General features: G+C 38.1%; 1 protein-coding gene across 1 annotated transcript in view; it reads left to right on the top strand.

Moving 5' to 3' along the window:
• GEMIN5 (gem nuclear organelle associated protein 5) overlaps nucleotides 1-26,931 on the top strand; it is a 46,214-nt gene that overhangs the window by 1,686 nt on the left and 17,597 nt on the right. The window contains exons 2-16 of the mRNA XM_020974589.2: nucleotides 164-324; nucleotides 1,171-1,352; nucleotides 3,070-3,221; nucleotides 3,385-3,504; nucleotides 6,205-6,337; nucleotides 6,666-6,828; nucleotides 7,804-8,016; nucleotides 8,314-8,399; nucleotides 9,119-9,201; nucleotides 12,431-12,567; nucleotides 16,704-16,777; nucleotides 17,814-17,995; nucleotides 20,286-20,425; nucleotides 21,432-21,603; nucleotides 22,519-22,746. Coding sequence (XP_020830248.1) covers nucleotides 164-324; nucleotides 1,171-1,352; nucleotides 3,070-3,221; nucleotides 3,385-3,504; nucleotides 6,205-6,337; nucleotides 6,666-6,828; nucleotides 7,804-8,016; nucleotides 8,314-8,399; nucleotides 9,119-9,201; nucleotides 12,431-12,567; nucleotides 16,704-16,777; nucleotides 17,814-17,995; nucleotides 20,286-20,425; nucleotides 21,432-21,603; nucleotides 22,519-22,746 — 2,226 coding nt within the window. The remainder of the gene's footprint in view (nucleotides 1-163; nucleotides 325-1,170; nucleotides 1,353-3,069; nucleotides 3,222-3,384; nucleotides 3,505-6,204; nucleotides 6,338-6,665; nucleotides 6,829-7,803; nucleotides 8,017-8,313; nucleotides 8,400-9,118; nucleotides 9,202-12,430; nucleotides 12,568-16,703; nucleotides 16,778-17,813; nucleotides 17,996-20,285; nucleotides 20,426-21,431; nucleotides 21,604-22,518; nucleotides 22,747-26,931) is intronic.

The raw sequence follows: 26,931 nt of genomic DNA, 5'->3' as shown, positions 1-26,931 counted from the left end.
CTCATATATAAGGCAAATCATATTCCTGTTCCCAAGACAAAGCTTCTCTCCAGTGAGGTTGCAAAATAGGGCATTTAATCAAGGTTTCAAGGGGTGTTCATTTTGGTCAATAGTAGTAATTCTGGTATGGCATTTTAAACTAGAGTCTGTTTTTTTCTTACAGTCCTAGGAGAGTTGGTAGGACACACAGAAAGAGTTTCTGGCTTCACATTTTCTCACCACGTGGGTCAAGCCAACTTCTGTGCCAGTAGCTCTGATGATGGAACAGTGAAAATCTGGGATGTGGATACTCGAACAGTTGTGACAGAACATACACTCCATCAGGTAATAGTAATCCAACACTGTTACTCAGTGTGACTTTTTCATAATGAAGGTTTTCAGTTCCTTTGAGACCACAGTTCAAATCCTGCTTCGTACACTTAACTAGCTAGCTGTGTAAGACCACGGGCAAATCGCCTACTGGCTCTAAGCTTATTTTCTCATCCATAAAACGGGGAATAAGAATAGTAGCAGTAACTGTCACAGGTTTATTGTGAGACTCAAATGAGAGAACATATGTAAAGTACTTAATAAATTTAAAACACTATATAAATGAGAATTATATATCCTTTTACCATCTCATTTGTCTGTTTCAGCTGACTTTCTTATCACATTACTATTAACTATTAGTTGTATTAGGATCTCATTTTCCTTGCTCTGGGATTTGAGGAACTTGCTTATCATTTTAGAAATGCCACCATATACCTCTTTAATGTAAGAAAAGGGTTGCCTAAATCAGAGGTGTCAATATACGTGACCCACAGGTCACATGTGGCCCACAACACTTCCAAGTGCACCCAAACCGAGTTAAAATGTAGTTCCTATCTAGTTTTAATGTATTGATGTATTTAAAAAAAAAAAGATGTTGCCATAGGATTTTTCTTCTTTTAGAAGTATTTTCCTTTTGAGAGAGCAAAGAAGGGAAGATGGGACTAATAAATCTTACTTAGTAGGGCCTTTGTGTATAAAGTTATATGGAGAAAATATTTGTACTGTCATTAGAATTGATCCTTGGATTTTCCTGGCCAGCCTATGTATTTATCCCTTCGTTTGTTCACTGTAACCTCTTCAATTTCTTTGACCAAGTTACTTGGCTAATAAGCTTCAAGATTGTTCTTTTTTTCCTTAAAGAACACCATATCAGCACTGCATTGGTCACCTAAAGTAAAGGATCTAATTGTGTCGGGGGATGAAAAGGGAATAGTCATTTGTTATTGGCATAACAGAAATGACAGCCAGCACTTCTTCCCAGAACCCAGGACAATCTTCTGCATTACTTGTTCACCTCATCACGAAGATTTAGTGGCCATTGGGTATGTGCTATCATATTTTGGGGGGTAACGAGAAAATGGGAGTAACTTGTTTTATTTGGAATATTTGAAAGCCTAGTTGCTTTGAATCTTTAAGAATGTTCTTTTTTCGTAGAGTCTCGGAGACTGTAGAGCAATTCTCTGGCCTTTGGCCCCAGTGGATGAGTCCTTTCTGTAGCATGCTGGAAACATGGTCATCTATCCTTGGCTTACCCTTTTTTGTGTCATGGACCTCTTTGGCAGTCTAGTGAAGCCTATGGACCCATTCTCAGAATTTTTTGAACACATATAGTAAAATATATAGGATTGCGATAGAAGCCAATCATACGGAAATAAAATAATCAATTTTTAAAAACAAATCTGTGGACCTCGGCTTAGGAATCTTTGCTCTAGTGATAAGGAGCTTTTTATTGCATTATTGAAGAGCTTTAGTTGTTAGAAAGTTCTTTCATGTTCATATTCTTCTCAACCATGTCAGAGTTTGGAAGATTTTTAAATTAGAAGATTTAAGCATCATACAGGAGGAAAAAAAAACTTTGGCTTTGGAGACAGAACACTTACTAGATGAAGTAACTTGCCTCAGTTCGCATACCTGTCTGGGTTTCAGTTGTGTCCATAAAATATGGCACTTGGACTACATGATTGCCAAAGTCTCTTCCAGCTCTATTCTGGGACTCTTGTGATTTAACCAGTCAGAAGTTCACATCATACACTGGGTTCCTACTGCCTATCTCCCTGCAGTGGGAATAGTTTCACACAGGGATTAGCAGGTACATCGTATGGTGAACCTCGATGTGTTAGCCATCACAACTAAATTAAAAATGGAACTGTTATGTTTATATCTTAAGACAGTATTTTAACCTAACCACAGGCAGATAGGCATTGAGGGAAAACAGCTTCACTATCTTCTGACTGGTTCCTTACTTGAACCAGCCCTCCCACAGAGTATACTAATGCACAGAGAGCAGACACCCAGAAATCTTATGAGACCTGAGTCCCATCTGCCTCTTTCTTCAATATATGTAGCCATTTTCCCCCAGAATATAGAGGGGGCTAGTTTACAAAGACTACCAGGAGAAGCCCTGTTTTTCCTTGATTTCATGTGCTTAGTTGAAGGCAACTCTGAGGGTGGAAGATGCTCATACCCCACTTTTACTACATTACAAGTCCATCTTTTCTAATCATAATAAAGATTTTATACAACTTTTTGCATGTAAGTCATTGTTAATTATATGCTACAGTCTACTTAGACCCACCACATGTGTCTCTCTTTGGATCCTCTGCAGTTTTTTATTTTCCCATGATCACGATGTTCCACAGTAACCCTAGGATAATATTGGTTTTTAAATGGGTTTGTGTGTAAAGAAGCAGCTTGGGATCATTGATAGCTTTGTGTAGTTTTCCAAGTGCAGCCGAACTCACACTCTTTCTCCAGTTTTTTAAAAAAGAAATTTCACTAGGCCTATGTGATACCTAATCTTTTTTGTTATTTAATGCTGATTATGATTATGTAAGATAGTTTCTACTGAGAAATCAGGAAATTAATATGGGGGGGCGGACAAGAAAATTTACATTTTAACTTCTTTCTCTTTGTTAAGCAAAAAGGAAAAAAATAACCCTACCTTTCAGGTTGTTAGAAAAGGATTTTTTTCAGGTATGAAGATTGCCATTAGGTTTTTTCCTTCTATTTGATCATTGGGTGAAATTTTTTATTTTCCAGTTACAAGGATGGCATGGTGGTTATCATTGACATCAGTAGGAAAGGAGATGTTCTTCACAGGCTGAGAGGTCATGATGATGAAATTCATTCCATAGCCTGGTGTCCATTACTTGGTGAAGAGTGCTTAACCATTCGTCCAGAAGAGAACTCAGGTAGACACCAGGCAAGGGGGGAAGTTGCATGTAGCCTGTATGGCAAACCTCTAGGCTCTTAAGTACTGCTAAAAGATATTGTAGAAAAAGCATTTTCCCAGAAAAAAGAAATTGGACTTTTGCTTGAAATGGATATGTAAAACAGAGTATTGTGTCCTCCCAGATGAGAACGAGATTCTTAATGGAAAAGTTGTTCAACAGAATCCAGTAACAAAAGGCTACTACCTTGCTACTGGAAGCAAAGATCAGACGATACGAATCTGGAGCTGCTCTAAAGGCCGAGGTAGGGCTACAGTGTGTTTGTGAAACAGTCTTTGTTTAATCAATTAAGGCAATATCTGCCCTTTTTTATGTTCTTTTTCTCCTTAATCCTGTCCTCTGTGACCTAGAAAAATAAAGCTAATCACCCTCCCAAATTATATTCTTTCAAAGACTTTGAGACAACCCCACTTTTACCCTACTTCATCCCTTCTCCATACTAAACATCCAGTATGCTGCACCTGACTTTTGTATGATACAGTCTCAGTGCCCATTGGGCCTCCTGGGCACACTCTTCTTTGTTTTTTACTCTTCCTTTATCAGTGCCCTTTCTGAGGTATTATAGTCAGATGTGTTCTGAACAGAGGAGAGTATTGCAGGACTGCCCCCTCATTAACCCTGTAAACTGCCTCTCTTGAAATCATTTGAGCTTTAGATTCCATATCACACATTGCATCAGTATTGACCTCATAGTCCACTGAAATTCCTAGAACTTTTTGAGACAAACTGCTTTTTAACCATACCTTTCCCCATCCTATCTTTATTATGTTGATCTTTTAAAACTCCAGTGATAGTATTAAATTTTAGCATGTTAATAGGTTTTGCCTGTTAGTATATTTTTTGGATCTAGGTTCTGTTATTCAACCTGTTAGCTTTTTTTTTTTACATGTAGGTTTGATAAGAATTTCATCTATGCCTTTATCTAAGACATTGATAGCATTTAAAAATAGCACAAGGCCAAGTACAGATCCCTAGGGTTCTCCACTGGAAAGCTTAGAAATTGACAGTTGAACTGTTAGTGACTTCTCTCTACTAAATTCACAAAACTACTCTTGTCCAGTCCACATCTATTAAAGTAATGAGTGGTTTTGTCAAATGCTTTGCTTAAATTAAACCTGGTCTAAAAGAACAGATTATAGAAATATACTTTCCTCATCCCAGTGGCAGGTGAAGGGACTATGTGTATAAAATGTCACATGCAGTGTTTTGCATAGCTAGGCTCTCAGGGTTGGTTGTTTTTGGTTCAACTATAGAGGAGCATTGAGTAAATCAAGATATGACTGGTATAAAAAAGGCATCAAGAAAATAATGTTTTAAATAATAGAAAAATAGGATTTGGGTAAACTTTATCTACATCACTACCCTGCCTACCAGTCTAGAAACTGTCCCCAGAAAAGGAGATGAAACTGTTCTGTAGTGATTGTTAATGAAGTCACACCAGTTCTTTGAGGTCAGTGCTTCTATTTCTAAATGTCCGTTAATAAGTAATCCCTTTAATAATGCATACTGGATTTTTTAGGTATTTCCATAACCTGAAGTATAGCTCAGCAGGGACTGTTGAAGGGCAGCACATTGTTCTCAAACTGTTTCTTAGAGTATCCCAATTTTGTTCTTTCCTTTCCAGTCTCCTTTTGGAGGAGAAAACAGAAGCAGATAAGAATTGAGCATTTCTTCCCCTTGAGTGTGTCTCATTCTCTAGTTAAGGATACTTTTATTTCTCTCTTCTGAATTATCACTTTCTGATCTCATATAGAATCCTAGAACCAGAAGAAATACACCCCTACCTGAAGTATGAATGTTTTGTACAATATTGGCCAAAAGTCTACCGAAAAGAAAGGGTTCCCACCCTTCATCCCCCCAGGCTTAACTACACTCCAGTGGGAGATCTGCTTCCAGCTAAATGTTGCTCCAAGTACATTTCTACCTTTCCCTCTTCCCTGTAGAAGCAGTGTTAGAAATGGCACATAAATTACCAGACTAAGCCACAAAAATCCTGTTTAGACCATAATGTAGGTAAAATGATACTATCTGTATTTTATAACATTCATTTCTATGGGAAGAAGTTTCAAGTTCTAAACAACTAATTTTACTTAACAAACTCATATCAGTATTCATTAATATTAAATGTATTTTACTATCTTCCCAGTCACCCAGGCTTGTAACCTTGATGCCATACTGGACCTCTCATTCAAAATCACCCCACACATCCAATCCGTTGTCAAATATTGTGGTTTCTGCCTTTGCAACATTGTTCTTGTATGTCCCCGTCTCTTCTCCAGTTCAGGCCTTCATCACTGGGATTAGTCACTAGTGCTTTCACCTTCTAATCACTGCTTGCAGGTCTCCCTCTCTCTTTTCCAATCTACTTCACTCAGATGCCAAAGCAATTTTTCTGAAACTCAGGTCTCCCCCATGTTACCTTCCTGTTTACTCCAGGATCAAATAAAAAGTGCTTTGGCATTTAAAACTCTGCATACCTGCCCCCTTATTGCTTTCCAGTCTTATAATTTAATCTCCTCTACGTACTCTTAAGATACAGCTGCACTGGCCTACTTCCCCCAGTTCCTAACCCATTACATTCCATCTCTCTGCTCCATACCTTTTGCCCTGGCTCTCTATTCTCACCTCTGACTTAGTACCCCTGGCTCCCTTTAACTCAGCTAAAATCCCACTTACTCTAGAAGGCCTTTCTCCACCCCCTTTCCGTTGCTATGCCTTTCCTCTGAGGTAGATTTCCACTTACCTTGTGTCTTGTTTGTATTTCATTATTTGTAGGTTGTTTCCCTCATTAGAATGTGAGCTTTTTGAAAGTAGTGACTGTCTTTACCAGCACTTAGTATAATGTCTGTCACATAGCACTTAATAAATGTTTATTAACCTGATTCAGTTAATTATTCAATGATAATATTTTAGTGCTCAACTGTGAATAACCTCTTATCTATAGGAGTGATGACTTTGAAATTGCCCTTTCTAAAGAGACGAGGGGGGAGTGTGGATCCCACAGTTAAAGAGCGGATCTGGTTGACTATATTCTGGCCCACTGGCCAACCTACCCAGCTGGTATCCAGTTGTTTTGGGTGAGTAGGCTTTATCGGACTTTATTTTATTATGTCTTTCATTTTTTTATTTGTCTTCTGAGTCACTTCCTGAAGTTCAGTTTCTAGGGAAGGTAAGAAAAGAAAGGATTAAACATAGTTGAAAGCGACTCTGGTCACTTTAGGAATGATGGAATGTAGCAAATGCTCTAGCAAGTTATTTGTGTATAAATATTTTAATTACTTTAACATGAAGGAGAAATGTAATAGAGGGGAAAGAGGAACTATTGCCTTTTGGAGAACCCTGGCTACAACCACACCACTGTTTTCTTCATATGAACAATTAACTAATCAGTCTTTCCCTTTACAGAGGTGAATTGCTACTCTGGGATCTCACCCATTCTGGGAAACGAAAATGCACCCTCTTTAGCAACTCATCAGAGGGGCAGAATCACTCAAGGATTGTGTTTAATTTATGTTCGGTCCAGACTGAAGAAAAAGAGCTTCTGCTTTCCATTTCTATGGATAGGGATGTAAGTTGCATTTGTTGAATAAATATATGGTAAAGAAGAACAGATGGTGAACATAGCATTCCAAAGAGGAAGATCTTTGTTAAGGATCGTGAGGCTGGGAAGAGCTTTTACAGCTGAACCCCAGAAGCTTCTTTAAAGGGTTTCTACCTTCTCTGTGCCATTGCTGCCAGCACTTGTAGTGGAACTTTGGTGGGGAAGGCTTTTGAGTTTTTTAATGACTAAACAGCATGTTTCAGTTTCCTTGGCACATCTCTTCACAGGAACCTCTCATGACCCAACTTTAAAACTTTCTGTTTCCAAGTTTTAATGGAACAGTCTACTTAATATGAAATTGCTCTGGCTGCAAACTAGCCGTATTAGAAGACCCTGTCTTTTTCCCTTTCTTCTTGGCTTGCTTTTAGGCTATATTTACTAGATGAAATGCATTTTTCCTTAAGGGACTTCTTGGCATTTAAAAACCTACCCTTTTTTTCTGTGTAGTGTTACAGTACTACAGCTCCCTTTCAACGTTATATCCCTTAGGTGTTACCGATTTCTAGAGTTTTATGATCACTGTAGAAAAATGCTGCAGTTCTATAAAGTGAAAAGAATGTTGTACTCAGGGAGCCAAGGAGATGTGGATTTTATTAATTATTTGATATCTTTGGGCCTCCCATTTACTTATCCAAAAAATGAAAAGATTGGACTTGGACTCGGTGGTCTCTAAGTTCCCTTATAGCTAAAAGATTATTTAATTTGGAGTTATGTTCTCTCTCTCTCTGTCTCACTCACTCACTCACACATACACACACAGTCCTAATAGAAGAGTTTAACCAATTTTTGAGGTATTGGCTTTACTCAGTTCCCTCAGATATGTTCTTTTTCCTGCCATTTCCTCCCCCTCCCCTCAGTTTTGAACTTTCAGTTTCTTAATTTTGTTTATCTAGTTTACTTCCTTAATGAATAACCTCGGCCCCTTTCTGTCAAACTTTGCAGGTGAAATGTTGGGACCTGACAACCTTGGAATGCTGTTGGACAATGCCTTCCCTTGGGGGGTTTGTCTATAGTCTGGCTTTCTCCCCTGTGGACATGGGCTGTTTAGCCATAGGTGTTGGAGATGGCATGATCCGGGTGTGGAATACATTGTCCATAAAAAACAACCATGATGTGAAGACCTTTTGGCAGGGCATCAAATCCAAGGTTACTTCGGTAAGAGTGTTTTTAGCTCACTTTCTGCCTTTTCCCCCCCGGCCATATTGTCTGATCAGACTTTTTAAAAAAGTATTTTTCCTCTGAACACCCTAAAATGAATTGGTCTAGATAGTAGTCTAAGAATTTTTTCCTGTAGAAATTGTAGCTAGAATAGATCAAAGCACCCTATGTGAGACCTGTCATCTGTGAAATTCAGAATGTGATAATCCAATGTTATACATAAGATTGGATGAGAGTGTCTTGGGATCTGTATGACTGCATCTCAGTTGTCCTCATTTGGGGGCTCTTTTGCAGCTATCTTGGCATCCAACTAAGGAAGGTTGTTTGGCCTTTGGAACTGATGATGGAAAAGTGGGAATGTATGACACCTGCTCCAACAAGTAAGGCGTGAATGTCAGTTGAACAATTTTTGATTGGCTGCTGAAGTGATTTAGGGGCCAAGGGTCCGATTTAGAATGACATGGTCACTTCTGAGAGACTGCTGCTTTGTTAGATCGAGAAAGAACGTGAAGATTATCTAATCCATCTCTCCTCGCTTTGAAGAGTGGATCGTTTTTGTGACTACTAGATCCCAAACTTAACCGATCCATTATTATATATGAGTTGCCCTTACTAAGGATGTTTAAACATCTTGATTTGATAGAATAGAATGTCTTGCTTGTTTTCAAGAAAAAATTTATCAGTGTACTAATGATCATTACTTAGCAACAAAACCCAGATGTTTCCTATGGCTACTGAACTGAGCAGCTGGCATCATTTTTTCTTAACAGATAGAAGAGATTTGTCTGTTTCAGTCATTCTCCCATATAGCTACAGTGGTGTCACCATGTTTATCTCATGACTGGTAACACTTAATTGGCTCCAGCAACCAATTGAGAGGCAGTAAAATAAAGAAAAATTTGAGAGAAGTGATTCCATTAATTGTTTTTCGTGCACCTAGTCAGAAGAATTATGTTTATATCTGCATGTTATATATTTGGCACTTAATGATTTTGGTAATAATTATAGTAATAGTGATTTTGAGCCCCTTCATTTCAGACAGGAAGAGCATTTAAGCGAACCTGTTTGTATTTTAACCCTTGTGATTCTTATTTCTTAGACCTCCACAAATTTCTAGTACTTATCATAAGAAGACGGTGTATTCTTTGGCTTGGGGACCTCCTGTGCCCCCAATTTCACTTGGTAAGTTTGAGAGGCATTCTACAAAAAGTGGTTCATATTCAAGAATCCTAGAATGTTGTAAATCAGCTAGTTTAACCCTGTCATTTCAAAAAGAAGTCCAAAGAGGAGGTGATTTGCCCAAATATAAATACGTTAAGGTATGGAACTGTATATCAAGCTGGTTTTAGTAACTCAACATGGAAGGCAAAACTAAACTGAGAGTGCTAGTCTTAGTTTTGTATTGTCTTAGTGGTTTATAAACTGGTCAGATAGCTGACTAGCAGCGGGGTTGGAGGTAGGTCATCTGATTCCAGTACTTGTCTAGCTCTTCTGTGCGGCCTGTCTTCTCTGTAACAATATACTGGGTGTGTTAGACATTTGAAACTATTTCACTGTGCCACTTGAAAAGCATCTGTCCCTTTTTGGGTTGCTCCTAAAAATCCAAAATGTATTTCACCTTTAATAAATTGAGTCTAAGGAATTTTAAAAGGAATCTCCACTGGTGTTTGACTCTAAAGAACCTGCAGCTAAACACTTTATCCCCACTAATCATAATTTCTTGAAATTATAGGATTGGTTGAAAACTCAGATTTTTTTTTCTTATGTCAAAATATGTGCAGATATAGCCTTTAATTAGAAAGGCTAAAATTACGTGCTTAACAAAAATGGTGTAGGTTATGATTTCTTTGGGGATGGGTAAGTAGCCAGGAGACAGGAGTTGTTATATGTTGATTTTTTAAAATTACCTGGTAGTGGCTGCTTTTATTTGTAGTTCATATGCTGAGAAAGTAATGTGTTGAACAGTGATATCTGACAAACTGTTCCACTCCCATTAGTATATTCCATTAGCACTATCTTGGTCAGGAATTCAGTTACTTTATCTGAGGAGAATGAATAATGCAAGATAACAACTCAAACAACATAAAGCTCTATGAGTAAAAAGAAAAAAGTCCAGCAATGCCCTTTATTTTTCATGTTTAAATTAACAACTACTGAGGAAATCATAAGTCTTTGACAACTAATACTCAGTATGTGTCCTCTCTCTGTCGTGGTGCACTCTGAATATTTCACCTACTATCTCTGCAGATAATTCCTATAGCCCTACCCCCTCTTTTTTTTGGCTTCAGCTCATATTTCCAATTGTTAATTAGACATCTCTACTTGAATACCTCCCTATAACTTGTCTAAAAGTATCGTTTTCCATAGTGAATGTGCTCCTGAAATTTCTGTTTCTGTTAACGGTACCATTATCTTTATTGCTACTCTGGCTCAAAATTTCAAGGTCATCTTTGATTACACATCCAGTCAGTGCCGGATCTTGTCAGACTTACCCCCAACTCAAGATGTGGAATAAAACATATATTCTGGACATAGCCAAAGTAGGGATTTATTCTGTTCAACTGCATGTTTATTGCAAGAGTTTTGTTTTATTGTTTTTCAACTTCCTCCCCCAGGGAGGGGAGAATGGAAGAGAAAGAACATAAGTGTTTGTTAATTAAGATATAAACAGGTTTTTAAAGAATTTTTAAAAATCACATTCCCCAAATCTCTTACTTCATTTCTGTTGCTACCTCTTTGATTACTTCTCTATCAAATGTCCTTTGCCCAGGGTATTTAAGACCAGAGCATTTCAATTAAGTTCTGTTACAGTTTGGGAGAGTAAGAGGTGAATGAACAAATGAATTAGAAAAAGGTAAGAGCTAGCAAAGAAGCTGTTGCAGCTGGGTGATAAAGTGGATGGAATTCAGGGCCTGGAGTCAGAAAGACTTCCTCTTCCCAGGTTCAGATCTGGCCTCAGACCCTTAGCTATGTGACCCTGGGCAAATCACTGAACCCTGTTTGCCTCAGTTTCCTCATCTGTAAAATGAGCTGGAGAAGGAAATGACAAACCGCTCTATTAAATCAATTTCCAAGTATTTTTTAAAGTACCTACTATGTCCCAGACAGCATTCTAGGCACTGGGGATACAGATATTAAGAGTGAAACTGTCCCTATAGTCACAGTGAACTTATGTTCTAATAGGAGAGACAAGTATGTATAAAAAATATAGACGATATAAAGCTAGTAAATACACATCTGCACGTAGATGCAAAACAATTAAATACAAAATGGTTTGGTAAGGAGGACTCTAGCAATTGGCAATGCTGCCAGATTAGTCTTACAGAAGTAAATTTTTCAATCACTTTGCCCCTCTTTCTTTGTCCAGAAACCTTTAGTGGCCTGAAGGTTTACATTACAGTTTAAGCCCAAACTCCACAGTCAAACGTTCAGCAGCTTCCTCCAACCTCCCTCGTTTTATCTACTTCTGTTACTTGTCAGTTACCCATTTTCCATTCAAATTGGACTGCTTACAATTCTCCACAAATACCCTGGCTTTCTTAATTATGTTCTTTTCTGTCTCCCTTTCTTTCTACTTGGAACACCCTTCTCTTCCAGTCCCATTTTACCTAATTCCTGCCTGTTCAGATACTGTGTTGTTGTTTTTTCCACTCTTCCCCAAAATTGTTTGTATGCAGTCTCTTCCCTTTAAACTTCAGGAGAGCAAATACTGTATTCGTTCAGGAGAACAAATACTATCCCAGTGCTTTGCACAAGACCCGGGTAGATACTTAAGGGAAGGATATTAAGATCTATTTTAGGGTCCAAATGTTGATGTCCAACTTTCCATAGCTTATTGTCCTTTGATTGGCTTTGAAAGTACACTGGAATCCTCTTCTGTTAGTACAGAACGAGAAGTACATTTTCAGTGATGGTCGGTTTATAGATTTCTTTTACTTGACTATTAAGTATTCTTTCTGGTTACAAGAGTTTTGCTTTTACTTTTTTTTCAGTTGAGGGGTAAAGAAGGAAACTAATAATAATGTTGCCAAAAAAGAAGTGGGAGGAGGGTCATTGCAGGAAATTTAATCAATAAAGCAATCCGTAAAAGTGTATTAAGCACCTACTGTGTGCCAGGCAGTGTGCTAAGGTAAGAAGAAAACAGAAACAAACAGGCACTTTTGAAAATCATCTCTTGGATTTATTATAGACTTTTTAAAAGGAAACTACATGCAATAGAGATTCACAGTTTCATGTACAAAAAAGTAATTGGATAACAACAAGCTTATCAAAACAACATTCCCTCCAAGAAAGTTATCTTTATTTTTTTAAATACCCAGTACTTAGGCTTTTGAAACATATAGTTCTATTGGGATTGTTTTTGCGTGGTAGAATCATGTTCAGTGAGACCCTTTTCATATTTCTTACCTAGGCAGAGATGGTGACAAGCCTGCTATAACTTTATATAGTTGTGCAGGAGAAGGGGTCATTTTGCAACACAATCCTTGGAAACTCAGCGGGGAGGCCTGCAACGTCAATAAAGTCATCAGAGATACCAATGCAATAAAAGTAAGTTTTGCAAGCCAAAGCTTCTTCATTACTCGAAATACAGATTTTTCTTGGGTTTCCAGACCTGTGTCATGGATGAGACTGTGGAAAGTTATATATATTTATTCAGATGTCCTAAGGGATGTCACATTTAAAACAATTCTGTATTTTCTAATGGGCACTAAATTGTGCTCCAAAGTCAGTTGGTCTCAGTTATGTTTAATTAGAATTTCAAGTACAATGGTATTTTAAATTGCTTCAGAGTTTGCAAAGTGCTTACATCCATTATCCAGTTTGAGCTTTACAAAAGCCCTTTGAGGTAAACACTACTCATATTATTAGGATAATTTTTTAAACTTGTTTCTTTTCCAAGTCTATCTTACACTGCTTTTTTTTAAAAGTAGCTTTATTGACTTATTTACAGAAACATTTCATAAATCACAGTTCTTAGAGCTAGGTGAGAATTCAAGGTCATGTGGTATAATTGCTGTATTTAGACTAATTAATATATCAGTTGCTCCATTTTACAAATGAGGCCAAGAAAGATCAAATTATTTTTCACTCAAGGTCACAACTAATTCAATCAGTTAATCGGCAAACAAGCACATACTGTTTCCTAGGTACTGTCCTGGGCATGGGGAATACGAAGGGAAAAGAATGCAGCAATCATTGCTGTTATGTCATCTGAAAGCAATTTAACTGCAAGACAAGTCAATCAACAGCACCTACTATTTGCTATGTGCTGTGTTAGACAGGGAGTTCTCTCTCTCTGTCTGTCTGAAAATTAAGCTTTAAATCCTTTATTCTTCCAAAATAATTTTTTTCAACATTGCTTAATTGTAATTTTTATGTGGTCAACATAAATGTTAGAACATGTGGTATGTTAAATGGTAATATTGTTAATACCTTTTCATTCAACACATTTATTAGGCTCCCATTATCTGCAAGTTGTTGTTCAGTTGTGTCCTACTCTTGGTGGCCCCGTTTGGGGTATTCTTGGCAAAGATGCTGGAGTGGTTTGCTATTTCCTTCTCCAGTTCATTTTACAAATGAGGAAGCTGAGGCAAACAGGGTAAAGTAACTTGTCCAGGGTCACATAGTTCAAATATAGTGTTTGAGGCCAGACTTGAACTCAGGACGTTCTGAATCCAGGCTTGGCACTGTATCTACTGTGCCACCAAGCTGCCCCCACTTACATTCTACCAGCAAATATAATAGGTTAATTAGTGAATAAAAGATATTTTCGATAAGAGAGAAACTAACAGTTGGGAGGAAGGGACGATAAGCAAAGGCTTTGTTATGGAAAGTAGACCCTCAACTGAACCTTGAAGACAAGGATTCTGATAGAAAGGAGAAGCGAGTGCATTGCAGTCACATTATAGTCTGTGTGAAGGCATAGAGGCGGTGGATGGAATGAGGAGTTTGGATCAACTAGCAGTACAATTCGACAAAAACATAGCATGTGGAAAATCTGTAAAAGTAGGTGGGAGCCAGATCGTGGATAGCATTAAATGCTTTGGTGACTAGTTTGTGCTTTATCCGAAAAGCTGTAGGGACCCATTGAAGCCCAAAGATAAGATAGTCAAGCCTGTGCCTTATGAAGGTTAGCAATGTGCAGGGATTTGAAAAGGAAGATATTGGAAACAAAGAAGCAAATTAAAAACCTATTGAAGAGGTAAAGAAGCAGTAAATATGAGAATTGTAGGGGAGCTAATGAAACTTGGCAGGTGGAGGATAAAGTAGAAATGAAAAATTACTTCTTGATCATCAACTTGGGATCAAAGGAAGCTGAAAGGGAACCATCCAGGTGTAGGAGAAAAACCAAGAGTTTCATGATGGAAGCCAAGGGAGGATAAGGACTGAGAAAAGGTAGTCAGATTTAGTAGTTTAGAGATTGTTGGTAACCTTGGAAGGAGCAATTTCAATAATTGCTTCAGAAACCAGATTGGAAGGAGTTGAGAATTAAGAGGTGAGAAAATGGGACACAAGTTTTTTTTTTTCTACAAATTTAGCTATTAGAAGAGAAATTTGATAGTTTCAGGGCATGGCAGAGCGAAACAAAAGGAGGGATAGGGTCTTTTTGTGGGGGTGAAGGCAATTTTTTGTTTGCTTTTTAAAGAAGGGACAAAACTTGGGCATTAGATAAGAAGCCAGTGGTTAAGGAGCAGTTGAAGATGAAAGGAAGAGGCAGTGACAGGAGGATGGCTAATCTCTACAGGTACGTATCATTGTACCAGAAATATAGATATAGATATCTCTGGAAAGTTGATAGGGGTTTTTTGTTTGTTTTTTTTGGGGGGGGGGTTGCCTTTTGGGGGAGGGGCTTGAGGTAATCAGGGTTAAGTGACTTGCCCAGGGTCACACAACTAGTAAGTGTCATGTCTGAAGCCGGATTTAAACTCAAGTCCTCCTAACTTCAAGGCTGGAGCTCTATCCACTGTGTCACTGAGCTGCCCCTGAAAGATGATAGCTAAAGCCGTGGAAGCTGATGAGATTACCCAGGGAGAAAACATAGAGGGAAAAGAGAAGAGGACTTAAGATAAAACTTTAGGGTTTATCTTAGTTGAGTGGGATATGAATGATTACCCAGCAAAGGAGACTGGAGAGGATTCAGAGAGGTTGAAGGAGAACTAGGAGAAAAGTAGTAACTGGTGTCATGAAAGGTTAAAGAGGAGAGTTATCCTGGAGGAGAGACTGGTCACTAGTATCAGATGCAGTCTATAGGTCAAGAAGAACGAAGATTGAGAAAAGATTGATTTGGCAGGTAAGAAGAGATAACAAGCAGTTTCATTCCAGTGATATAGCCAAAAACTAGATTGCAAAAGGTTGAAAAGTGACAGAAGAGAAAATAGAGGTAGCAAAGAGAAACCTTTTTCAAGGAATTTGAATAAGAAAGAGAGGAGAAACGTAGGATGAAGCTTAAACAGATGTTATGGGTCTAGTGAAGGTTTTAGATAATAGTGAAGAAACCAGCAGCTAGGAAGTGTTTTGAAGATATGGGGGGGGGGGGAGAAGGGTATGCGCAATCTGCTGGACAAGATGGAAGGGGTGGGATTAACGGCACATGAAGGCAGGGGGGAGGCGGGGTCAGCCTTAGCAAAAAGAGAGACCATCTCTTTGTCAGAGACTAGAGAAAAGGGGGAGAATGAGTGCAAAGTGATGTCTAAGGTTTTGAAAAGAAAAAGGGAAAAATTGCCTCAATTTCCTCAGTAAAATAAGAGGCAAGAGCTGAAAGACTAGGGAAAGGAGGGAAGTGTGGGAGACTTGAGGACAGAATAGAAGTTTTAGAATAGCTTTTGTTGGGGAGACTAGGGAATCCATTAATGGAGGAATAAAAGGATTGTCTTGCTTGTCGAAAGGGCCTAGTTGAGGTCCAGTAACATGAATTTGTTCTATACTCACACTGCATGGTTGTGAGATTTCATCCAGTTGTTTTTCACAGCTCATGTAGAATCAGAAGATAGCAGCAGTAATCTGTGGCTGAGGTTTTGCAAGAGACAAATGATAATAGGACAAGGGGGCCTAGGATTCCAGCTGAAATGACTATTAGGTTGGGTTTGGAGAGGAATGATGCTCCTCTGAAGCCAAGTTGAAGTCCTAACTCCTCTAAGAAGCTTTCCATAATTTCCTGAATCCGTAGTAACTTCTCTTCCTTCTTATTGTCCATAACAGTCATTGAGCATTTAGCCTCCTCTATCTTCAGCAATTTTAAAATCACATCTCTAAACTGTGAACTCCTTGGAAGCAGAGAGTACATGTCTTTTTTTACCCCACAATACCTAATGCATTTATACCTCATACACAGTAAGTGCTTAGAAAATAGTGAATGATGGCATAGATGCCCTTTAATTTTGACATCAGGAATCTTTATCTTACATGACGTTTTGTAGAACAGAAATATCTGGAATCTCATCGTTTTCTTATAAGGTCATGTTTCTCCTTGTTTATCTGTACTAGGAGAAAGCATATCCCAGAAAACTTGGCATTAATCATTTAGCTTTTCACTGTGAATTAATTACAAATATAGTTTATCCCATAGTCAGAATTTTTAAAAGTTTTTTTTAAAGAATTTTCCCCTCATACTTGCCTCATCACAAGTTTGTAGAATTTGTGGTGTAGAACAGCTAGAGTAAAGATGGTTTTGTTTTGTTTTCTAGTACAAACTGCCAGCACACACAGAGATCAGCTGGAAAGCAGATGGCACAATCATGACTCTTGGCAATGAAGATGGGTATGTGTGTGTGTTTGTTTTTTGTTAATTGTCATTTTCATATATATTTCATTACCAGTTGGAGAATGCCATCTGTAATGTTGTTTGGGGAAACCCAGTGTTACTTTGGATCTGCTGTTGCTGCAAGAGGCATCTGACGTGGGGGAAGCCACGAGGAATGATTTGGGCATCTTCCATGGTAATAAAGGAAGAGTGTGCTGCTGTATTGCTGCCCCTTCCATAGCACATGACATGTGCCACAATAGTAATGATGTTTCCTGCATTGAACCTGATGTTGAGAGCAAATCCATCTACACCTTTAAAGAAAGAGAAGTTAAGCAGAATTGTTCTATACCCTTAAGTGAGCTTTCTTTCTGTGTTATCTTTCAGGAAAATAGTATTTGATGCCTCTTTAAAAAAAAATGTTTATCTTGACGTAAAAGCAACAGAAGCAGAATGTTAGGATAGAAAGAGGGTCTGGCCATAGTTACAAGCCTTGGTTGCAGAGAACCAGTCCAGGCCTCCTCTGTCACACAGTGCTCTGGTTGGATGATCCACCTCACAGTTGTTTTGAGGATCACTTGAGATTTGTTAGACAAGTCCTGATAGCTATAAAGCACTTGATACGTTAGGTTTTTGTTGTTGTTGTTGTGGTTTTGGTTTTTTGGACAAATGGGGTTAAGTGACTCGCCCAGGGTCACACAACTAGGATACATTAGTTATTAAGAATGTAGTATAAGCTGCTTAACAGTCACTGGCCCTCCAAGCTTCACAGATTTTGTGGCTTAAACAAAAAATTGTAAGATATGTATATAAAGCTCTTTGTAAACCTTAAAACTCTCTAAATGTTAGCTGTCATTTAAGGTGTAAGCTTAATTTGAGAATCCTAGTTGTTAGACCCAATTCTTTTTTATTTTTTTGGTACAGTAAGTAATTTGCAGAATCATCATGAGACTACTTATCTCTTCTCAGTTTGGTAGAAGAAGAGAGATACTGTTTGAATAGGATTTTAATATCCCTCATTTTTCTGGCCTTGATATATCGTTTCTCATTTCAGATCCATAGAAGTATTTCAGGCTCCTAACTTAAAATTGATCTGCACTATTCAGCAGCACCACAAGCTAGTGAATGCCATTCGATGGCACCATGAGCATGGGACCAACCCAGAATTAAGCTATCTGATAGCTTCCGGATCCAACAATGCTGTCATTTATGTGCATAACTTGAAGAGTGTGATAGGTAATGGCATTTCGGCTTTTGTTACTAACCTAACAGAAGTGAGACATTGATAGTTAAGTAATTTTCCACACCAGACTTTGTACCATTTTAACAGGCTGCATCAGTTTACCCTCTTAAAGGTAAATCAGATACCAGATTCATTTCCCTAAAACATCACATTGGTCATGTCTCTCCTCTACACAGAAACCTTCCATGCTTACCAGTTGCATTACAAGATCAAAGACACCCTACTTGTCTAGCTTTGTTTTCCATTTCTCACGTACATAAAATATTGACTGTAACTAAACCGATTCATTTACTGTTCCCAAGACATGTCACCCTCACTTTCACTACCTACCTTCAAGGTCCAATTTATGTTCTACCTTTACTGTGAAGTTCCTTTATCACACCTACAGGAAATAATCTTTTTTCCTCTAACTTCCTACAGTACTTAGCATCCATACCACTTATATTTGGTACTTATTTACTGAGTGGTATCATTAAATATTTTCCCAGTGAAATTGTGTTTCTTGTATTTGTATTCCACTCTCCAGATGGCACAGTGCTGAGCGTACCTAGTATATATGCCATAAATACCTGACTGATTTTCTTTGTGCATAGCTGTGGTGGAAACAAATGTTATCTTTTTTATTGTATGGAACATTCTTTCCAACATGTTTCCAAGTGTTGTTTATAACCAGATTTATCAGTATTTAAAGAAAAAAAGAACCAAAAGTGTATCTGAAGTTTTTCCATTAAAGCAAACTATAAATAAGCTTTGGAATTGACATGTAAGAAATGATATCTTGAAAGGTTATGTCTGTGTCCCAACAATTTTGATTTCTGATCTTGGGGATGGTTGCCAGATTTTTTAAAGCATTTAAATTGGCACATGGATAAATTGGTAAATTAAGTGAATTTATTTTGCTTGCTGATTATATTTTTGTGTTTAATACAGTGTCCTCCCACTATATCACCTGAGAGGTGGCATGGAACTAGAACTTATTATTTGAAATTATGAAGCATTTGAGTTTTTCCTTCCCATCATCCCACTGAAGAAAGACACAAAGAAATATCAGGACCCCTATGTTACAGGAACACACCCTGGCAAAACACTTCTATATTGATCACATCCAAAAATGAATTTCTTATTCTTCATATTAGTCCATTATCTCTCTGTTATGAGTTAGGAAGTATGGCACTTTATTGGTACTCAGGAATAATGGTTGATTATTTAATTGATCAGAGTTCTGAAGCCTCTCAAAACTGTTTGTTTTTATAATCATTAAATGGTTTTTCTGGTTCTGCTTATTTCACTGTTCAGTTCATACAATACTTTCCATGTCTTTGAAATCATCTTTTAACACATTTCTTACAGCACAGTAGTATTGCATCATATACCACAATTTGTTCAGCTCTTCCCCAATTTGGAGACATCTCCTTAGTTTCCAAGTTTGCCTCCACAAAAAGAGCTAACATAATTTTATATGTAAAAGACCTATTCCTTTCCTCTGTCTCTTTGGGGGTTTAGACCCAGCAGTGGCATGTCTGGGTCAAAAGACATCCTTATTTAGTAACTTTTTGTGCATATTTTCAAATTGCATTCCAGAATGGTTAGATTCATTCACAGCTTCCCCCAACAGTGTACCAATGTGCCTGTTTTCCCACAATCCTTCCAACATTTGTCATTTTCTTTTTTTATCGTCTGTGCCAATCTAATGAGTGTGAAGTGGAACTTCAGAATAGCTTTAATTGCATTTCTATAATTATTAATGATTTGAACATTTTTTCATATATTGAGAACTACCTATTCATACCCTTAGACCATTTATCATTTGGGGAATGGCTCTTATTATGCATTTGAATCACTTATGTATCTTAGAAATGAGACTTTTATCAAAGAAAGTTGCTGGAAAGATACTTTTCACTTTGTATTTCCCTCCTGTATTAGATTTGTGCAAAACTAACTAGAACTAGAACTTGATTTGTAGTCAGAAAACAAGTTTGAGTCCCTGCTCTGCCAGTTTACTCACTTTATGACCTTGGAGAAATGTCTGAACCACTCTGAGTCTCTGTTTCCTGCTGTAGCTTGTTGTGAGCATGGAGTCAGCCGAGGTCACATCTTTCATGACACTATAAAGGGCAAAGTGTTGATGTAAGTGCTTATTATTTTAGGCATTCCAAAAGTGTTTATTAAAGATTTGCAGTAGTTTTCAGAATACTGCATTTTGATTGTACTATGGCATATTCTCTCCTCTGTACACTGGGTTACTTTTTATGATAATGGTGTCATCTATGGCTTGTCTTACAGAGAACACCCCAGAATCACCAGTGACAATTACAGAACCCTTTCGAACACTCTCTGGACATACAGCTAAAATCACTAGTCTGGCTTGGAGCCCTCATCACGATGGAAGATTAGTATCTGCTTCCTATGATGGCACAGCTCAGGTACTTATGCCTTATTTCTGTCCCTGCTTAATGAAGTCCTATAATAATAGTCACTTGCCTTACCATGTTCTTCACAATGTTGCCTTTGAGCATCATGGTTTAAAAGAAAGCCCTGAGTTTGAAGTTGCATAGGATCTAGAATTGACTCTTAGAAATTTATTAGCTTTGTGTGTGTAGGTAAGTCACTTAACCACTTTGTGTCTTGGTTTCCTCATCTGTACAATGGAAATAACAATACCTGCAGTACCTACCTTACAGGGTTGTTGTGAGAATCAAATTAATGTAGAAGTGCTTAGTGAGCCTAAAGCGCTCGCTCGCTCTCTCTCTCTCTTTCTCTCTCTCTCTCTCTGTATGTGTGTGTGTGTGTGTATGTATATATATACACACACATATATGTGTGTATGTGTGTGTGTGTGTATATATATGTACGTATGTGTGTATATATGTGTAGATATATATATATATGTATATGTATGTGTGTATATATGTGTAGATATAGATACATATATAGGGCAGCAAGGTGGCACAATGGATAGAGCACTGAGCCTAGAGTCAGGAATACCTGAGTTCAAATCTGGCCTCAAACACTTACTGGCTGTGTGATCCTGGGCAAGTCATTTAATCCTGTTTGCCTCAGTTTCCTCATCTGTAAAATGAGCTGGAGAGGGAAATAGCAAACCACTCTAGTATCTCTGCCAAGAAAACCCCAAATGGGGTCATGAAGAGTCAGACATAACTAAAATGACTGAACAACAGCAAAGCACTTTATAAATGTCAGTAGTTATTATGAGAAAATACTCTCCCCTGTGTCAGTGGATGGCTTGTGTAGGGCCCTGGAAGGCAAAAGGTTTATGTATTGTATGAGAGTCTTAGTAACTCTTCAGTTTGATTTCCCTGACTTCCAAGTGAGGGGAAGAATATATTGAAGGAACAATGAATACAATGAAGGAAGTAAAAAAATACTGCTCTGAGATTCTGTTCATGGGTTATTGTTGGTTTCGTTCAGGTGTGGGATGTTCTCAGGGAAGAGCCTCTCTGCAATTACCGGGGACACCGGGGAAGATTACTTTGTGTTCAGTGGTCTCCACTGGATCCAGATTCAGTCTTTTCAGGGGCAGATGATTTCTGTGTACACAAATGGCAGATTTCAATGCAGGATCATACCCGGCCACCTCAGGGTGAGTATTTAAAAAACCTGGAGTGCATACGGGTGGTACAGAGCAAATATCTGTTAGAAAATTATTATAAACATGTGTATGTATATGTGTGAGTGTACTTTAAAATACTGTGGACATGTATAACAAACCCAACATTCCTAGGTGTTTCTCTCCCATTTCCGATGTATTTTTTCAGCTCGAACATTTGCTTATTGGTGGATAAGGTCACTGATGTTTTCCAATTGTTGGGATAATTCAGTGGGTTTTTGTTGAGCTTATATTTCCAGATGATCTGGACTAGACACCATTCCACTTTTCACTGTACTAAGTCTCCTGTTTGTGGCTCTTTTGGATTGTAGGAAATACTTTGGATTGTACTTTCCATATTAGTAATTTTCTTCCTAAGTTCCTCTGTCATTTTCTTTTCACATCTCTTATTTTCCTTTCATTTCTTTAACTGATTTTGTACTTTCTTACTACTCTTCTTTTGTCTGATCTTACGATTTTCTTAGTTTTGCCAGTTCTTGTTTAATGAATTTGACTGTCATTCTTCCATCTAAGGATTTTTGTTTTGCTTCTTTTTTTTTCCACTTTTATTCTTCTCAGGTTTTTAGCTTCTTTACTTCTGCTGGATTTTTAAGTTACTGCTTTTTTTTTTATATGCACACATATTTGGTTATTTGTTTTCTTTTTGGTATTTCTCTTTGTTTTCTGTGTAATGTATGAGAATTCCTGGCTCTTTCATTTTGGTCCTCTCACATGGGCATCTTAACTCAGTCTCAGAAGCTGCTGTTGTATGTAATTCAAACTGCACTAGGAAGAAACACCTTTTATTATGCCTACAAAATCAGTGTCCCATATCGAGAGACTGCCCACCTCAGTCCTGTGTGCTAACAACTTTTTAGTTCATTATTTTCTGATTTATTATTCCTTCAGGCAAAAAAAGTATTGAGTTAGAGAAGAAAAGGCTCTCGCAGCCTAAACCCAAGATCAAGAAGAAGAAAAAACTGGCAGGGAAAGTGGCAACAAAGCAGGAGGTGACTGTGGCCAATGGAGAGGACTGCGCCAAGGACAGCTCTCTACCCATTGAAAATGGGCTGTCAGACCAGGAAGGTGAAGATGAAGTACAAGAGCCAGAGATTCCCAACAGCATCTCTTCAAATGGTAAATAGTAGTCATCTGTGATTCCTTGGACATGACAGATAAGGTTGTGGTGAAAGGGAATATAAATATAGACTATAATAAATTTTACTTCCCACCTCTCAAACAGCAGGCAAAGTCATAAAAATTAATATACAAGACAATTTTCCATGCACCTTCTAGAATAAGAGTTCTTCACCTAAGGTCTGAATCTAGTTTTGAGGGGGCTCATAAACTTGCTTTTTCAATACTTTGATAACTGTATTTCAAAACAGTTGTTTTTCTTTGTGATCCTGCATGTTTTGTTTTATGCTTTTAAAAACATTGTTCTGAAAAGACATCTGTAGACTTGACCAAACTGCTAACGGAGAGTTCATGATACAAAAAAAGTTAAAAACCCCTGTTCTAGAAGTTGTTCTGCCTCCTACAACAGGACCCTGATTCTCCTAGCGCCTCAGTCTTAGCTGTGCCTTAGGTACTTTTGGAAGATACGTCATCTCTTTCAGGGGACCATTTACTCCTCTAAAGCAGTTATTCTAATTTTCATAAGTGATATCTTGATTTGGGGAGTATCTATTTAAACATTTGATACTGTATTGATAAAGGTGTATAGCAAGTATAAATTATATCAGATTGGTAAGAAGGAATAGCACTGGGTACAGAAAAGCAGATGGTAGTGTCCAAGTTTTATACCTCAGTATGGAAATGGACCGTTTATTTCATCGATATGGATGCTCCCTCCCCAGTCCAGCTTTCTTCTCTGTTGCATCCCAGAGCCAAGAAGATAAGGGCACTGGTGCATTTTCCTGTGCCTTAAAGGGTTCTTACTTTACTAGTCAGCTCCAGTGGGTTAAATCATCATCTTTGCATAGATGACTCCCATATCTATGTATTCAGCCTCGCGATTCTTCATATTCATTGTTTTCTTAGAGCATAGGAATATTCCGTTACTTTCCTTATTTGATGGGCATCTACTTTGTTTTCAATTCTTTGCTATTACAAAAAAGCACTGCTACGATTATTTTGGTATAAATGGGACCACTCTGTCTCAACCTCCTTTCAGTATATACCTGCCTAGTAGTGGGATCTCTCTGTCAGACTGTTCCTTTCTTTTCAGGAGAATTGCAAACTGCTTTCCAGAAAGTCTGAATCAATTCACACCTCCCCCAGTAATGATTTATGTCTTTCTGCAACCCATCCAACATTGATTGTTCTCATCTTTTTTCATCTTTACCAATTTGCTGGGTATGATGTGTTTTAATTTGTATTCCTCATTAGTAAATTGAAATAGTCTTTCATACCATCACTATTAATATGTCATTCTTTGAGAATGAAACTTTTCCTTTGAAGAGTGGCTCTTGAATCTTTTTTGCTAACCCCGTACAATAAGCTCATTGGAAGTAGAGAGTTTTAAGCACGATGCCAGACATGTAGAAAGCATTTAATAAATATTTATTCAATAATTGATGTCACACCCTGTAAGAGATACATAATGCATAAGTTTTTTCCCCAGCAAAAGGCTCCACTTCTTAGTGTATTTACAGAATTAATATTTTGTTTGTGCTAAAGCTTTTCAGTTTTGTCTTTTGTGAATTGCCTCTAATCCCTCGTTTGGTTAAGAAATCACCTCACACCCAGCCCAGCAGTTCAGCCCAGCCTAGCCCAACATAGCTGTGAAAGGCAGGTCATGGCGTCCTCTCTCATTTGTTGATGGTATGATCTTTCGTGTTTGGGTCATCTGTTCATTTTGATTTTATTTTAATGCATATACATTTTTAAAGCACTTGAAAGTTTACAAATAACCAGTCCATATAAATTCAATTCAACAAACATTTGCCAAATCTCTACTATATTCCAGACACTGGGGATACAAAGAAACAGTGCTTACTCTCAAAGACCTTACACTTGTGTCTGTGAGAAAGGGGTCTACATGTACACAGATAGGTATAGGATGACAAAAATTGTGGAAGACAAGAGCACACTGATAATGGAGGGGAGTAGGAAGGAAGGCATCAAGAAGGTGATGCTGCCTGACCTGAGTGCCGAAGGAAGATCAAAGTTAGAAGAAGGTTGTGTGATCACTCACATTGATAAACTGAACCCTGCCCAGCAATGCAAGGATCTAAGACATCTCCCGAGGCCTCGGGCTGGGAAATGCTATCCACATCCGAAGAAAGAACTATGGAAGTTGAGTGCAGATCGAAGCATACTCTTTGCTATTTTTTTTTCTCTTCTGTTGAATTTTGTTTCCTCTTTTTGGTGGTTCCTCCTATTGGTTCTAATTCTTCCTTACAACATCACTAATGTGAAAACATGTTTAATAGGAATGTAAATGTATAGCCTATATCAATTGTGTGCCGTCTTGGGGAGGGTGATGGGGAGGAAGGGAGAGAAAAATTTTAAACTCAAAAGCATATGGAAGTGATTGTTGATAAATCAAAATAAATTAATAAGATTAGAAGGAAGAATGAGAAAGGAGTGCATTGTGGAGGGTGGGGGGAGATAAGTTGGCTTGTATGAATACATGTAGACAGTCAATAGAGTACTCATTTTTAGAGTATAGCGTTCATGAAGGGGAAGGTAGTATGAAGTAAGACTGAAAAGGCAAATGTGATTGGAAAGGGCGTTTTTGTTTTATCCTGTAGACAATGAGGAGCCACACCTGTGTCTCAGATTATTTTGACACTTCATGAAGGATAGCAGTATGCAGTGGTTGGTAGAGTGCTGGGCTTGGAATTAGGAATACCTGGGTTCAAATCTCACCTCAAACATTTGCCAGTTATGTGATCCTGAGCAAGTTGTTCAACTTCTCTTTGCTTCAGTTTCCTCATCTGAAAATGAGATTTCTCAACTTGATGAATTTTAAGGCCCGTTCCAGTCCTAAATCTGTGTCCTTTGGGTTGGACACGAGAGACTAGATGCAGAAAGAACAATGAGGTGGCATGGGTAGAATGGTGATTATATATGTTGAGAGAAAAGGACAGATACAAGATGTTAAGATTTGAGAACTAATTGGCTATAAGGGTAAGAGGAAAGAGTCCAGGATGATTCTGGGCGTCACACCTGGGGTAATTCTAAAGGTGGTGGCACCATTAACAGAAGGGAAAGTTTGGAAGAGGGTTGGGTTTTAGAGGGTGAGAAGAGGGAAGATAATGAGTTATATATCAGGCATATCGAGGTTGAGATGTCTAAGGACATCTAGGGGCATGTATCTAGCCAGCAGTTATCACTGTAGGACTAGTATGCAAGGGAAAAATCACGAAGAGAAAATAGGGCCCAGAACAAAGCTCTGGGAGACAAGTTAGAGAAGAAGGTAGAAGTTGGATAATGATCCAGGTGTCAATTAAGAGAAGAAGTAGGAGAGAACCATGTCACAAAACCTGAGGAAGAAAAGTACGTCTGGGATGAAAGGCTACTCAGAAGGATCACATGCTTAAGGCCTAAAAAAGGCCATCCCATTTAGCATTGGAAGGTACAGTTTTCATTCAAGTAGTAGGGTAGGAAGCAAGTTTGCAAGGATTTTGGGAGTGACTAAGTGGTAAGGCAATAGAGGCAGTGAGTATAAGGATTTCTTTCCAAGGAATTGGGCAATAAAAGGGAGAAGTACAGATGAATAGCTTGAAGGGGTGGCAGGGTCAAGAGAAGAATTTTTAAGGATAGGGATTGACCGAGTACATTTGTGGGTGGTAGAGAAAGAACCAGTGGTTAGAAAGAAATTGAAGATGAGGGAGGGAATGATCAGTGGGCTTAAAGCTCTTGGAGAGGATGGAAGGGGAGGGAATTAAGGACACAAGAAGAGAACATGGAAAAAGGCTACTTACTCAACAACCCAAGTAAAGAAAGGGAGGGTATTTAAAAGCATAGAGAGGTTTTGAAGCGTGGAGTAGGAAAAACAAAAGCATTTCAGACTGATAGCTTTTGTTTTTCTCTACAAAGTAATGGGTAAAGTAATATATAAAATAAATTGCCCCAGGGCAATGGGGGTGGGCATTGGAAAATTAAGGGAAAAAATTATTAAAACTCTAGTTACTGATTGATCTAATTCTTCCATCAGTACAGCAGACTCCATTGTCCCGTTGTCAGAGCCCCAGACCTTAGGCCTTTCCCCCACCACTAGAGCTACTATTATGAAAACCAGAGAAAGTTCCATGACCTGGCATGTGAAGAAGACAAAGTGTTCTTGGCATTTCATCTTCCCTGGTTCAATAT

This window comes from Phascolarctos cinereus, unplaced genomic scaffold, assembly GCF_003287225.1.
Source record: "Phascolarctos cinereus isolate Bilbo 61053 unplaced genomic scaffold, phaCin_HiC Scaffold_2;HRSCAF=192, whole genome shotgun sequence".
NCBI lineage: Eukaryota > Metazoa > Chordata > Mammalia > Diprotodontia > Phascolarctidae > Phascolarctos > Phascolarctos cinereus.
This window is presented reverse-complemented; position numbering and strand designations above follow the sequence as displayed.